Source organism: Pezoporus occidentalis, unplaced genomic scaffold, assembly GCF_034315485.1.
Source record: "Pezoporus occidentalis ecotype Australia unplaced genomic scaffold, CSIRO_AGI_Poc_V1 ctg204, whole genome shotgun sequence".
NCBI lineage: Eukaryota > Metazoa > Chordata > Aves > Psittaciformes > Psittacidae > Pezoporus > Pezoporus occidentalis.
In genome coordinates, this window is record NW_026913900.1 from 841,750 (window position 1) to 856,910 (window position 15,161).

The following is a 15,161-nucleotide window of genomic DNA, read 5'->3' on the forward strand; positions in this document are numbered from 1 at the left end:
TGCCAATGGCATGGGTGTGAAAAAACTGCATACTCTGTGTGGCCACAGTGCCTCAGCCCCAGGAGTTGGCTAGGCACAGGAGCAGCTGGAAGCCATGGCCAGGGACACATACTTTGAGCCACAGATTTGGACAGAGGCTTTAGCGTAACCAGTCTGAGATTCAAGGTTTAGTTTGGGTCACTACCAAGATGCCCTCTGGAAGCTGCTGTTGTAGGCTCCTGGTGTAGCTGTGTGACCCATGCCTGCACAGTATGCTGAGACACAGGCAGCTATTGAGGGGTCATCTGAACTAATTAAGGTCTGCAAAAGCAAACAGAGATCACTAAGCAACTTGGCCTACGGAACATTTAGGGCATAAAATTGTGATGAAAATTATGATTTAACTGTCCTTAAGCCTTCACTGCCTTTCTTTCTGTGCAAGTAATATGGCCATGGGCCATAGGTACTTGCGTACTGGAGACCATTTGCTCATGAGACTACTCCTATCAGTTCAGAGTGATGATTGTCAGCATTAAAATGCTAATGCAAGTGGCAATGAGCTGTGTAATGTAGGCCTCTCAACTGAAGTTCTACTTTTTGGGGCTGTAAAACCAGGGAACACCAAAGTAACTGTCAGTTAATCACAAATGGCAACATTTTCATGGCAGCTCTTGTGTGAATTTTTCAAACAAGAGCGAGTCTCTGTTAGAGCAACTGGAAATACAGAACTGTATTTATCATTTATGCTGGAAGCTGCAATAAAATCTGCCCACTGAGCAAAATGCAGTGCAGTCCCTTTGAAAGTGACAGAGTACTTATAAATCCTGACAACTCCACCAAGGAGAAACAAAGCAAGTTTACAAAATTAACACCAAACATACAAAAAATGCTAAAATCAGCTAGTGCCACTCTCTCTGTGGACTACATTCTAATAGCAAAACCCACACTTGGAACGACTGATTCGTGCTTCCGTCATTATAATATCATAATGGTGTAAGTTATGAGCTCAAGCTGGATGTAATTAACATTTATTGACTCCCATTTCCATAGTAAACACTAACTCCTGTATGCACCTGATAGTTATTTCAGGATCTATACCTAACTATGCAGAATAAATCAATATACATAATATCATTCATTACAAACATCTGCAAAATACACAAGCATTACTTCTCTGCCCTGCTGAAATGTAACAGCCTAAGCACTGAACTGCAATATACAGTCATACGAGGGCTGCAGTGTACATCGGAGTTCTGGGCAGAAAATAAAGACACCATCTTTCCCTTAACTCAAAGGGAGATCAGTTGAACAATATGCAATCACACTGCCAAAGAGAGCAATAGTCTAGTGTTGGGTAATTTCATTAGTAGATACCATTTCTCATCCCATGTATGAAGAAAATTTTAACTAAATCTTCTCTATCGGGTAAAAGCTGATCCATACGCAGTATCATGCCATTGCTTAGATATAAACAAAACACATTAGTTTGCAGCTTCGAGAATATGTGGCTGAAAGCATCATGGTGGATATAATAAATTATTTGCTATGATATTTTTTTAAGTAAATCTGCTGTTAGGCATTTCTGACATGGTGTCACAACCAGGATCTCAATGTACTCCTTGGATTCTGTGTCCGTGACAGATACAAAGTGATATCTTAATCAGCAGACACATGTCAACAGATGCAGCATCCCTGCTTGTGAGTAGTTCTCCTAAGTATGTCCCTGCTTGCTTGATCATCTGCTGGGTTTTAGGCCTGGAAGGACTTCCTCATCCATTCTGCCTGTCTAGCCATCACTGAGTAGAAAGCATCCTGCATTTTGGGGGTGTCAGGATTGCTTCTCCCCACGTTATGTCCATGGGACAGCAGAAAGAGTCTAGAGCATTTGGGCACAAATTCTCACCACACCTTGCACAAACAGCTATTGGTACTGGACTGATCAACTATTAAATCAAAGCACTGTGAAACCACACAGCACACAAACACACAAAAGCTGCTAGCATGATGTGTTTGGGTGAGGTAGCTGGCAATCCATTTAAGCCTTCAGCCAAGGTCTCAGCTATGGAAGAGCTCTTAGTCACTGTCTGGGCTTAGACCAACATAAATGGGCAGAATTCTTTTTTATTTTCATAACAGCAACAGAAAGCCTTTCATGGCAAATTTGCAATGAATATAAATAAGAACAAGTCCGAGATTTGGTCACCTCATTGCACCTAGGAGTCAAGCCAGAGTTTAGGTCCCAGTTTCCAAGAAAGCCTGTGCTAGAAACCATAGGGCCATTATCACTGAGATGTGACAGATTGCATTTGTTCTCTTACAGGCAAACACCAGCACTTACTGCGAGTGTATCCTCATAAACGTATCCATAGTAGGGAGTCCCAATGAACATGGGAGGAGTATCCTGAACATCCTCCACATTGACAGTAACTGTTGTTGTGGCTGAAAAGATTTTGTTGTCTCCCCGGAGTTTCCCACCACCATCCTAGAAGAGAAGTCAGCATCAGATCCCTCTGCTGAAACATGTCTGCAAATCAGCTGCATGCACCTCATGAGCCTTCAGAAGCTCAGTGCCAGGAATCCCTTTGCTCTCTCAATACACAGATTAATCTCTGCTGCTCTATTCCCTTCCCTTTTCCATTTTTCTGCTCCCTCTCTGATGAGGAAGACAGCCTGCAGCGTCTCAGAAGTAATTTCTTATATTAAAAATCGTTGTGCCAATATATGCAGTCATACATGACCTTTTATCAACAACACAGGGGACAGGAAAATCAAGGGTCGTTTTTTTTTTGTTTCAGAGAAAAAAGAATGTTAGAAACTGATATAAAAAGTTAGTGGCTAAGGTCTACAGCTTTTCATCCTACATATGGCCTTGTCATAAACACAAGACAATGCACAGAAGCAAGCTAATGCATTTCTAGAGGGAAATTAAAGAGTGCACATGATCAAAGTCTCCTAGGGCCTCTTACGTGATAAAGTGAAAGCATGGAGGAGCTGTGCAGCCAAGAACTGTTAGATAGCCAAAGTGTATAAACAGTCTCTGGGGGCTTGACTACAATCAACGCTGTGCTACTGGTACACAGAGCCAATTAGAAAGATGAGTTGCAATTTCAGAAGCTTTTAACACCCTCAGTCTCAGAGCACCAACTGGAGGTCAGTAGTCATGCTGCTGTATAAAAGTGTGACTTGTTCAGCATGTCTGCTGTACCACTTCTAAAATTTCCATTTCTTTTAAAATATGTACTATTTTTTCCCTTCCTTCCTGCCCCAAAGGCAGTATTTAAGCCAAATCTTTTTACTTCTCCCCAAAAGAACCCTGTCTATATAAATACATAGAAAGATCTGTACATTTTTCATAAAATATAAGAAACTCAAAGTCCTCATAAGTAAAAGCAAAATCATCCCTTTTTTCACCCCTGCAAGTCTGTCTGTGTGACAGGTCCTCACAGAATCCATAAACTTTTAATGCCTGTTATGAATCCACAGCTGAGCCACAGGCGCAGCACTGCTGAGAATGACAGTGGCAAGAAGGGAAGTGCAGCAATATTTGCAGGATTTGAATAAGCTCCTGCCATAAGGCAGCAGAGAAGTAAAATTAAAAAACATCCACACATGTTTCCAGAAGAGAAGTCAGTGACTTGTGCTGCACTGGGTCTAGCTGTGTCCTGTATCTTACTGTGGCTAACGACTGTGACCTGCACAACCTGCCTGCCAGGGGTTTGCACTTGTTGAAGTAAGTCCATGCCTTGGGCCTCATAGCAGAGCCCTGAACTCCTCCATTTGACCAAATGCTGATGCCTTTTGGAGTTAGGACTGCATACACCAACCCTTCATTTCTAGGTGAATCTCGAAATGCACAGGTGACTTTCTGCAGTGGGGCGCACTATCCTGGCACTGGGGCATGAGTGAAATGTAGGAAACCCTGTGCCAAATGCCTCCAAATGTTGTTCAGCAGCACACGCCAGTCATCTTTCCCTCCTCGCTTTTCCCTGTTACCCCGCGCACCTCCAGATGTTACAGAGGGAGCGACCCTGCTGCCTCAGTATTATGCTTCATGTTTCAGCAACCCTTTAAGTCACACTTGTATTTGAACTAATCACTCCTACTCAGATACAGCCCCCTACCTCCTCTAGTTTGATAAAAGCTTTATACCTTGGCTACGACGACAATAAAATGTGTTCGTGATTTCTCATAGTCCAGGGTGACCCCTGTTTTGATGCGCAGGACACCACTGTGATGGTCTACTGTAAACTTATTAGCATGGATGTTCTAGAAGAAAACAAATGAAGAAACAGAGAGAGATTACAGGTATGGAAATAACATTGCCAAAGGGACTCATCTTTAATTTCATCTGCTAAGGGAAAAGACTAGAATAATGATATGGCTTGGGTGAATAATGTATCTGATGAATTTCACCTCTGTGTGTTTATGAACAATTCATGAACCAACCACAAGTCTATCATTATTCAGAATAAATTAGTTACCTGCAATGTAGATTTTTTTAATCTTTTTGTATTTCATTGTGCAATCTTAAACTTTGGTTAACACAGCTCATTGCATGGAAAGAGGTAGGGAGGCTTAAGAGAAAAAAGGATGAGGGCAAAGGGAAAAAGAAAAAAGGTGTTGTCCCTTAGAATTTCAAACTTCTACTGGCCTAAACAAAAGCAGGAAGTTTGCATGCATAGATTATTGTCAATAGAGTGGTGTTTTGGTGAATTTTGCAATATACAAATGAAACGTTAAAAGTATGAAACTGGCCCTATATGGACTAGTAGCAGTCTCAATCCTCAAAATCTTTTTTTTTTTTTAACGTGATTTCTGAGATCTCAGTATATGAGAGATGATTTTTGAAGGTACAGGTAATACCTTACCTGCAAGAAGTAGGTGATACTTCCTCCAGAGCCTGTGTCTTTGTCCACTGCCTCAGTCTTTAAAATACTGCTGCCAGAGGGAGTGTTCTGTGACCAGAAAGAGTTATCAGAGTTACACAAGAGTGGAAAACAAGGTAAGTTAGAAGAAGCAAAAAATGAACATGCAAGGAAGCAGAAAAAGAGAGTGATGGGTAGGAAAAGTATAAATGCATTGAGGGAACAAAAAAGCAGAAGGAAAAGAGGCAAGAGATTAAAAATGGAGGATTCTGGAGAAGAACAAGAAGGAAGAAACACTTTTTGGAATAAAAATGACAAAAAATTTCAGCTAAGACAGGACACATCTTATTCCCTCTGAAGTCGTCTAAAAGCTCCCAGCAACTCAGAGCTTACCCACAGAATAGCACACTTTTAAGTACATACAGACTTATTCCCTAAATTTGAAGTGAATATTAAATATCTACCCAGACCCTATACCAAAAGAATGCAAGTTAGTCCTGCACACCTTGTTATTTTACTGAAAAAATACTAACTCCTCTTTACATCATATTGATATATGCTTCCATTATGCAAAGTAACTTCACCAACCTCTGGGACCTGGACTATGTAAGGTGCATTGATGAACTCTGGGCTCTCATCATTAGCATCCATTACAAGGATCCTGACTTTTTCAGATACCTGGAGTAGAATATGAAGAGCATATTAGGACTCAAGCTGATTTTCAACATGTACCTGTTCATATGCCTACTAAGTCAAAATCAATGAAAAATTATGTTGTAATAGAATATCTTTGCACTACACTACCAAAACTGAGTACACAAAAAAAAAAAATACAGGAAATCCCATTTAGTTTCCCACTATTTGATCCCACTATTTCCTAATTACAGAGGTTGCCAGGGCAGTTGTGGCTGTAGGACACCAGCACATTCCAAAAATTTGTTGCAGTAATCTCAGTTACTTTGTGTGAGATGAGGAAGGGCTCTAGAGTTACCCAGTCTTATCTATAGTAAAAGCGTCCTACTTTTGTGGCACATCTAGTGATGAAGATCAGGTCTAATATCCTGGCTGTAACAGCATCTGTCCATAAACTGAAAATGCCAAGTAGAAATAGGATTGGATGTTTGTGCAATGCCTCAGATAAATCCTCAGATTAGATGTGATCGAAGCTTTATTCGGCAGCAGACAAGAAACCCCCCCTCACACCTTTGTCTAAGCAAATCTTCTTCATGTCATGCTAGAGAAACATTGAGGAGATGAAGGGACAGTCAGTTCTTGGGTGTCCAATGCTAGTTCCTATAATGACATGCATTTCTCCAAAGAGCCTGCAAGATCTTTCTTAGGTACGAATACTGCTGATCTGAAAGTGAAACTTCAGAGGAAACTGCTGTAATTCTGCAGGACACTAAGTAAGTCAGTCTTTCAGCTCACACTACATTGTAATTATCCTCAAATATCCGAGCAAGAAGCTGGAGTGAGACTTGAGTTATTGGGAGTTCAGTGGCTCTTGAAAGAGAAGGTAAGACTCTAATGAGATTATGTTTTCTGATAAAATGAGATAGTCCCTGTAAGGCAATTTAATAGGAGGAGGCATATGGAGACAGTTTTACAAGCTACAGCATAATTAAATACTCACTGTACTCAGGCCATCTGAAATACTGACAATAACTTCAATCTCATCTTCCTTCTGTAATCCAAGAAAATTCCTTTGTTAGAGAGATGGTGTTTGCCATGATTGAAAAAGGGACTGCAGATTTAAGGGTTTCTCAGCAGGCAGGTGAAAGTAACAATTAATATCACAAAGCAATCACAGCAGAGGCTAGGAAGACCCCTCAAAGGCTTCAGCTGTGAGGCTCCTTGGACTTTCTGTGGCTACTGTCAGGAATTGGTTGGTCTGGGAATCCCTGTTGTCCTATAAAGTGCTAGGGAAAATCGGTCATCTTTTTCAAGAAATACTCCATAAAAAGGTACAACTGGCTCAATATTATTTTGTTTCAGTACACAGTATTTTGAAGGGTATAATAAGAACTGTGTACCCTTCCTTGTGAAGGAAAAGTGAAGGGTTCACCGTCTGTGTTCCCAGAATAAGGCTGCCTTTAGTCCACTGTTGCTGGGAACATCTTTACCCTACATGGTTACATGGGCTGAAGGGCTATGGTATAACTAGAGAAGTATCGCAGAGCACTAGTGATGGGAGAGGCCCTGTCTGAGGATGAGAGGACTCTAACCACCCTTAAGTGCTTGATGGAGGGCAGCTGGGAGAAGATAGGAATAAACAGTAAACTTCCCTTTTAGAAAAAGCTGGACAGACAGCTGCTGAAAATTTTGATAGCAGTGTCAGTGGCACAAACCAACTGAAAAAAAACTTTAATGAGTGAAGCATAATGTTTCAGAACTACCAAGCATATTACATGTTTTGAGAAAAATAAGTTGGTGGTGTCCCTCAAAGCTACAGATCAAGGACATTTGCTGCAGACGAAGGACATTCCATGAACACAGGGAGTGGTGCCATTTCACTCTACCTCTCTGTCAAGCTCCTCAATCAGTGTAACATTTCCAAGGTTCTTGTCAACAGAAAAGTAGCGTCTTGATCCAGCTTCATAGGCCAGGCTGTACGTCACGGGATCTCCTTCTGGATCAGTTCCATTAAGAGTGTACACATGGGTACCTGAAAAATTTGCATTTAACAGTGTTTTGCTGTGGTTACTTCACTCAGTATTTCATAGGTCTGTTCTTTAGGAACTTAGCTACATTGCAGCAGGCAAAGCTTTTCTGAAACAAACCCACTTACTCATATATATGGATATATATATGATATATATGATAGGATATGTGGATAAGAAGACAGTTCAATACTCCTGATTGACAGTTTTTAGGCTACTGGTTAAACCAAGTTTATCTGTGCTGGTTGCCCTCACTTCAGGGCCTTTCTGTGCCTAGATCAACACTGTTCACATGTTGTGTTTACACAGATGACAAGCTCTTGACTAACTCTCAGCCCAGATGAGTCAGAAGTGGTGCTGCTATAGGACTGGGTGACAATTTCAGCAGTACCAGAGGCCCTCCCTCCCATTCCCGTTTTCTATGGAAACAATGAAATCGTGAAGTAGCAGGCAAAGGATCTGGCAATGGAAAGCAGCACTCCCACAGCAGTGGACCTAGGCTCTGAAGCCCAGGAGATGCAAGGACATTTGCAGACTTCTCCAGTTTCAGAACTCATTAAGGCAAGAGACTTCTTTCCTGCTTCACTCCCCCTCATTAGCTCCCTCTCATTAAATTCTCTACTTGACACACCCACTCATGCTCATGCCAATGAATAAATTCTCCAAACTCATCAATGTATTTCTTTCACAGGCTGAGGAAAGAGAGATTGCTGTTGCTATTTTTTGACATTTGAGAAGTTGGTGCCAGTTTTTTCCAGCAAACTGACTTTGTTTGTCACAAGTGCTGCTTCCTGGGGGAGTTATAACACCCACGGTTTCAAAACACAGGAAGGGTTTATCAGTATTATATTTTTTAAACTTACATGCCTGTCATTTTACTGTGCATGAATATCTTCATCTAAATAGAACTTCAAGCACCTTACAAATATCAGTTAAATAAGCCTGAAATATAAACCAATGTTGTTGTTTCCTTCCAATGCACTGTGCCTTGTGTATGTTACCTGAAATATTCAAGTTGCAGAGGTTTGGAACAGAAACTCTGTTTTACACCCAAGTTCTCTGCACTGGAAATACTGTAGCCAAGTGACTCACTGGTTAGTAGTGAGTTTTGCTTGTGCATGGGACTCAAAGATATGATGGAAGGATCCCTGCTAAGAAAGATAGCAAAAAGTGAAGGAAGAACACTGTTAAAGGGAACCCAGAGGACTCCCGTTTTGACTCCAGTCTACTCTGGCCCTGAGTTTGCAAGATTTTTAATTTTGTACTCAAAAGTCATAACCTTTTTCTCTTGCTCTCTGCAGTAGCAGTGGAGTTTTTCACTGACCTGGTCCATAAGATTCTGTGAAGCTTTGGTTAAGGTCCTGCCCACAGCACTAACAGGTCAGATTTTTGAATGTCTCCTCAGTTTTGCAATGCAGCCTTTCATTCCTCATTTCCTTATTCCTTGGCATGCAAAATGTGAAGCAAACAGATCAGTGGGCTTAACAGATGTGCAACACCCAGGCTTCAGAGGTGATAGTTAGAAAACACGGTTGTCGTCTTTGCATAACAGCAGATTATGGCAAGCCATGTGGGATCTGTGCTCACTTATGAGTAACCTTTCTTATGATAATTACTGGGGCAATATTTGGGTGACTTTGTACAGAAACATGTTCACATTGCAAAATCCAGTGGGCTCACAGGAGCTCAAATCACAGACCCTGTTATAAGCTGGCTAAGCCATCCAACAAATGTCCAAGATCTGCAGAACAGGTTCACAAAACTACAAAACACTTTCCACATTTTTCTTGGAATCTTTCCTCCAAAACGGAGTAGAAAATAACAACTCATCGGTAACTGAGATCCGCTGAGATTATTAGGGAAAGACAATGGGTGGTATGATGAGACACTCCTCTCATTGGAACTGACCTGTGTAAGTACAAAGAAATGCAAGGAGAAGAATAAACTAGGCTAATATAGTGTCCTGAAAGGACACCTGCATCCTGATATAGCTGTCTACATAACAGACAGCAATTTCAAGCCTGTTGAAGGTTCTGCAGCACCAGCACTGACTGCATTTATTCTTGTTTTTCAAAAGTTTTGTCTTAATATCACAACTGGGGCCAAATGGAGAATTCAGGTGTTGACTGCCAGCACTTCACTGGCATCATTATCAATACAGTGCTTTTCTTCAGCTTTTTTTTTGCCACTAGAACTTTTTATTACTAGCTGTTTTTATGTCCTTTATTTTCTTCACTTTTCCTGTCCCTTCCACCTTATACACCTCAGGCTGTTCTGCCTGTTTCTAGCTCATGTGCAGTGGAGAAACAGGGTGGTCATCACGACCTACATCTGGAGTCTATTGGAGCCTGCAGGAAACAACCAGGCACAAACTCTCGTGCTGTGACTGGGGCTGATCTGAAGTACCCACACTGGTATTATGGACAGAACATCTGCTAAAGAAGAATAGACTATGAAAGTTTAGGTGAGTAGGTTTGAACCTGGGCTGCTTCTTCCAATCTCACAATTTTCTCTCCCACATTTTTTAGGAATTTTCTTATTAAGGAAAACAGGAATTTTCTTGCTGCTGAATGTGAGAAGAAACATTGATATCAGTACAGACTCAGATTACTGAGGTTTCTGAGGAAGTAATGAAGGATGTCATTGATCCATTTACACTGGACTGTCTGCTTCCTAGCTAAAACTGATACTTCTTCATTTTTCATAACACAGAACATTTGTGTGCACTTTAAATTGGATTGTGGATCAAAATTTCTTTCTCTAGCTCATTATAATTCTTTTTTTCTTCTCTGAATTGCGCAGTACTCTCTGTATCATTAACACCCCTGAGAACACTTCTCAGCACAGTGTTAATGCCAATTAAAAACCTCCTCTCAGTGTGCTGTCTCCATTTGCTGAAAAGAAAATAAATGAGAAAACCAGCTAAAATCTTATCAGTGAGGACCAAGTAAACAGCTTCTCCCTGTCAGAAAGATAAGGGAATTGAAGAATCTTTACCCAAGGAGTTAGCAAATGCTGCGTAAGGGCCCTGGTCAGAAGAGCTGGATGCTCTGAGGATCTGAGGGATGGCACAGCAGGCTAGGATAGAAAAGCCCCAGGTTGCTGCACGCTGCTCCCTGCTACAGCTGCTTCCCAGGAGACATTCCAGGCTTTCACTCTGTTTTCCTATTCCATCTTAAAAATCATTTGCTCTTTGCTCCTGCCACTGAAGATGAATGGCTGTTCCATGATGCCATTGCTCCGTTTTACTTCATTTCTGACTTAAATTTATTCACAGCCAGGCTGGTTTTGCTCCGTTTTTCTCTGGGGGCTGGTTTTGTCCTCTCACTGAAGACATGCTCTCATCTCTGCTCATCTCATCTCAGCAGTCAAATCCCCTCCCTGCCAAGCCAAACAAGCCAAGCACATTTTGGACTCATGCTAAGTTCCCCACTGTCTTTTGTCACTACAGCTGCATCTGTTAACAAGATGCTGAGAGGGACATCCATGGCTGTGCTCCCAGGACAGGGCACCTCTGTTGCCAGTGTCACAGCAAATACCATCTTGCCCAGGTCTCTATGCCTGCTCTGCATCTGTCTCAGCCAAAGACCCATTTCCCCACCAGGAAAGGTGATGGACAGTTAACACAAAACCTACATACAGCTGGTTTACACTCCAAGCTCACCCCAGGAAAAAGGAGCTCAGGCTCTTGGAGGACATGGACCACACACCAAGAACATCTCCTTTCCCATTCACTACCAGCTACTGCTGCTTCCTGCACACAGTCAGGCGAGTTCTGCACCCCAGCGCACTGTGCTGCCTTCAAAGCAGAGACACAGCCAGGATCAGCACCCCAAAAGCCGTGGCTTTTGGGCCTGCTGTGAAACAGGCCCTGCAGCTGCAAGAGAGTATGGCACCAAGTGCTCAGCATGAGGCCCAAACCACCACAACAGCAACGTGTCCCCATGGCACCCACAGCAACCAACTGGGAACAACCCATCTGGGGGTAATTTTCAGATGTATCTGCAGTTTCTGTCAGAAGAATAAATACAAAAGTGATTGCTGTAACACGTGAGTCACCTGCACATGTCTGTGTAGTGCTCTGCTTTGCAGCGCAGCTCTATTTTGTGCAGCATCAGCTCTGCTGCGGTGGTGCAGAAGGCAGGCTGTGGTTTACAGTTTTATTCTGGAAGCTTCTAGTTTTCCTAGGAGGAAGACTTGAGTTTCTGCAAAAAGCTGAATATTTTCGCACCTTCAGAATTTTGGCCTTTCTGGAACCATCTGAATGTGATGTGTTGGTGGGTCTCTAGGTTTCAAGGCACAGCTTGGGATAGATCGTCCAGGTCTGTGTCCTTTCTAGTCAGAAAGGAATTATCATTTTTGAGGATAAAAAAAATGTGTGTCAATTCTTTCACTCAGATTCTCTTGGTGACAAGGAGGGCTGGAAACGGTGGGTAGAAAAAAAAATCCTTACAGGTTCAGCTATTATGTCTGTGAAGGATGAAATACAGAACCACATACAGAGAGATGGCAGAGTGCCAGGATGGGATTGCTGAGAGCTGAAGGAAGGACCAGGAAACACTTTAACAGGGATTCTCACCAGTATGGGGAGAATCAGCTGGATCAGGGTGATAGAAATGATGGGTACCAGAGGGGATAAGAGGGCTCTCCACAGCCAGCTAAGAACGATGGGAAGGAATGAGACCAGGAGTGTGTAGGAACAGCAGCGGAAGCTTGAAGGGTGACGTGACCTGAAATGCTCAGGCAGTGGTAGGTAGCTGGCAGCTGTAGCTTTGATCAAAGAACTACCACTGCAAACTGGCTTTTCATGGTGGGGAGAGCACACTTGGGCACATGGGGAAAAAAGAAAGGAAAACCACAAGGATGAGATTGCAAAGATCTCCAGGGCATCGATGATGGCTGGGCTTTGAGAGAGCAATGAACTTAGGCCTTCTCACAGTATGCTTCAATCCCTTGGCTTTGCAGCTCTTCTCAGCCCCACTCTGTCCTCACTATGAAGGCTTACAGGGATTAATGAGGCAAGATGAAAGAAACAACCCGAAATAGCATCCCACACGTGCCTTAAGACCTTGATTAGGACAAGCACGTGTACTTTCTGTATGTACACAGGCAACTCTTTGCAAAGTGCTAATCGCCCACCTACCCTGCTAACAGCCACACAAACTGCAACTGCTACTTCAGTTCATAACTTTTCCCATTCTTCTTAAATCTGGCACTGGAAAAGACTGCTGTTCTGGCCTTTCTTACCTCAGGGGGTCTCATGCTCTGCAGCAATAAATGGGATCTGGGAATCTGCAGACACTTTAAAGCTTTCATACAGAAATAGTATTTGCTCTTTTTATGATAGCTTCTGTCACAGTGTATGTAACTTGGTAGATTACAACTATCTGTAAGTAAGCAAAATTGCATAAGGGAAAAGAAGGTCAAGTTAAGAATGATATAAGCAAGATAATGTGATTTTCTTGAATTTGATGCATTCATGCAGCCTCAGCCCTGCAATTTCTCTTTCTATAGTCACAAAGAGAATCCATCATCTCTTTTCAGTGCTCAGAATGCTCCATGTCCCTTGCCTACAGATGCCTGGGAATATAACTAGCACACACCATTTTGCCAACTGCTTGTAATCTCAGCGAGGCCAAAGACTGTAAAATTCCTGGAGTTTTATTAAAGCTGCTGTCCATGGCATTGCTGCTGCCAAGAAAAGCATCCTGCCTACAACTCCATATTTTATGTAAGCACAGTGAGGACCTAATGGCAACCTGCCTAATTTGCAGCACCTAAACCTGAGTGAAGCCATCCAGAATCAAACATATGTAAGTTTTAATCACCGTTTTGCCACTGATCATCGTCCTCAAACTGAAAGATGACTGCTGGAGTGTGGATGCTTGAGACTGCACATGGATTTGGGGGACCAGATGTCTCCTCCTCCTTCTGGAGAAGATCGGTGCAGAGTGATGAAGAGTAACAACCTCCTCTGTGGTGTGAGACCCATCACTGGGGCCACAGAAAATGGTGATCCTGGTAGCCATTTAGCACAGGCGGTGTGTGAGCCCTCACTAAGCTCTGGCACGAAGCTCTGACTGTGGTCTGATGTGAACACTGGTCCTTTCACCCTGCATAAAGCTGAATGAACACCCAGCGCTGCAGCACTGAAGTGTTTGTGCCCTCCCCTTGAGAGAGCAAAGCCAAAGCATCTTCAAGGGGTGAGTGTGCTAACACGGGTTGGGGGTAGCCACAGCAATTTTCAATGAACAAACCGCAAGCAGCCATATTCCAGTGGAATTTCCTAAAGTGCTTTCACGAGAGAGGACCCTGCAATACTTAAGGATTTTAGTCAGTCTTCCAGGAATTAGCCCAAAGAAGCACTGGCAGCTGCATGGCAAAGCTACCACATTTGCAGTTCTCAAAAGTAAGGTGTTATCTCCCTTTCCCAAGAGTTTCTCTAGGCCCTTTGGAAAAGCCTAAGCTCAACACTCTCTAAGCTTTCACCTCAGAGAAATGCTTTTGGTGGCACCTTTGGAATTTTAACTCAGAAGCTTCTTCTCATGTCTTTTAAAGCACATTTATATAGCAAATTAGAATTTCAAGCCAGGCAATGTAAACACACTCTGGATGAAGCCAGCAAGCATGAGGCACAACAGCACTGCAGACGGAGCAGCTTGAGCTTTTTCACTGCTGCAACCAAATTATAAACTCCCCAGGGACCCCTATGTACCTAATCTGGCTGCTAATGTTACAAAAGCACATGCAAAAGCCACCATGTATTTGTCATAATCCTTCCTTGGGCTAGTTGGAAGAACAGTAACCTGGGCTCTGATCCCTCACACTCCTGTTTTTCTGTTGAAGCATGCATGCTCTCCGTTTTCCTCTACCTGGAGCCCCACAGCAGATGCACTGTGTCTCAGTGCTGGCAAATTACTGCACTTTGCTGCTGCAGGGAGGGCTGTCATCCAAGAGTGCACGTGGTGCTGTGCTCTTGATAGGAAGGACATTTCTGACTGTGTTGCAGCTCTGTGCCATCTTTAGCTCCCCAACCTCATGCAGGTGGCTGGAGGCTCCCAGCAGTGGCAGGGAGAGGCTGATGCTCTGTAAATGTCTGCAGTCTAGCACCACACCAGGGGATGGGAGTTTGATGATAAGCAACTTGTACTGCATGCGGTTTGAGTGGTGGAGTTGGCAAACACCACCCCAAACAAACTGAGTCGGGGTCCCATTCTGTGGCTATCTGGCATTACAAGCCTTATGTACACCAGTAGATGAGTGATTCCAGTGGCTAATCTTACTCCAACAGGCAGCAGAGCTGTCTGGATCACCAAGGCTGAGCAAGTATGGTTTCTGCATGAATCCAGACAGAAGCACAGCAAAAACTGCAGCTCCTTGATCTGCTTCTGGCTTTTGCAAGTGCCACTACATTATTGTTGGCCTTCAGCTGAGGTTTCCACCTTAAGCTTGACCAAGCTTTTAGCAAATCCCTTCTGCATCATAAGCAAGCTCTTTTTAAGTTCTTTGGCTAGATGCGTCACCTCTATGCTATGTCCCACCTTCCCCTCTTCTCTGGTTGAGCAGGCAAAGAAGTCACTGCTTCCCAGTTACCCTATCCTCATCGTTTAGCATGCCCAGTGTGGATCTTGGCTGACACTGACACCACTGGGCCAGG

The 15,161-nt window shown here is 43.0% G+C and overlaps 1 protein-coding gene across 9 annotated transcripts in view; it reads right to left on the reverse strand.

The window, feature by feature from the left end:
* The window catches only part of CDHR1 (cadherin related family member 1), a 51,485-nt gene that overhangs the window by 26,315 nt on the left and 10,009 nt on the right, over nt 1-15,161 (reverse strand). For 5 of the 9 annotated variants that reach the window (XM_062618850.1, XM_062618849.1, XM_062618854.1 and 2 more), the window contains 6 exons: nt 7,364-7,509; nt 6,478-6,528; nt 5,433-5,522; nt 4,848-4,934; nt 4,129-4,245; nt 2,318-2,461 (listed from right to left, as the gene is read on the reverse strand). In XM_062618850.1, coding sequence (XP_062474834.1) covers nt 2,318-2,461; nt 4,129-4,245; nt 4,848-4,934; nt 5,433-5,522; nt 6,478-6,528; nt 7,364-7,509 — 635 coding nt within the window. Of the gene's footprint in view, nt 1-2,317; nt 2,462-4,128; nt 4,246-4,847; nt 4,935-5,432; nt 5,523-6,477; nt 6,529-7,363; nt 7,510-11,563; nt 11,914-15,161 lie in introns of those variants that run through there. The other 4 variants (XM_062618857.1, XM_062618851.1, XM_062618852.1 and 1 more) reach the window with 4 other exon arrangements.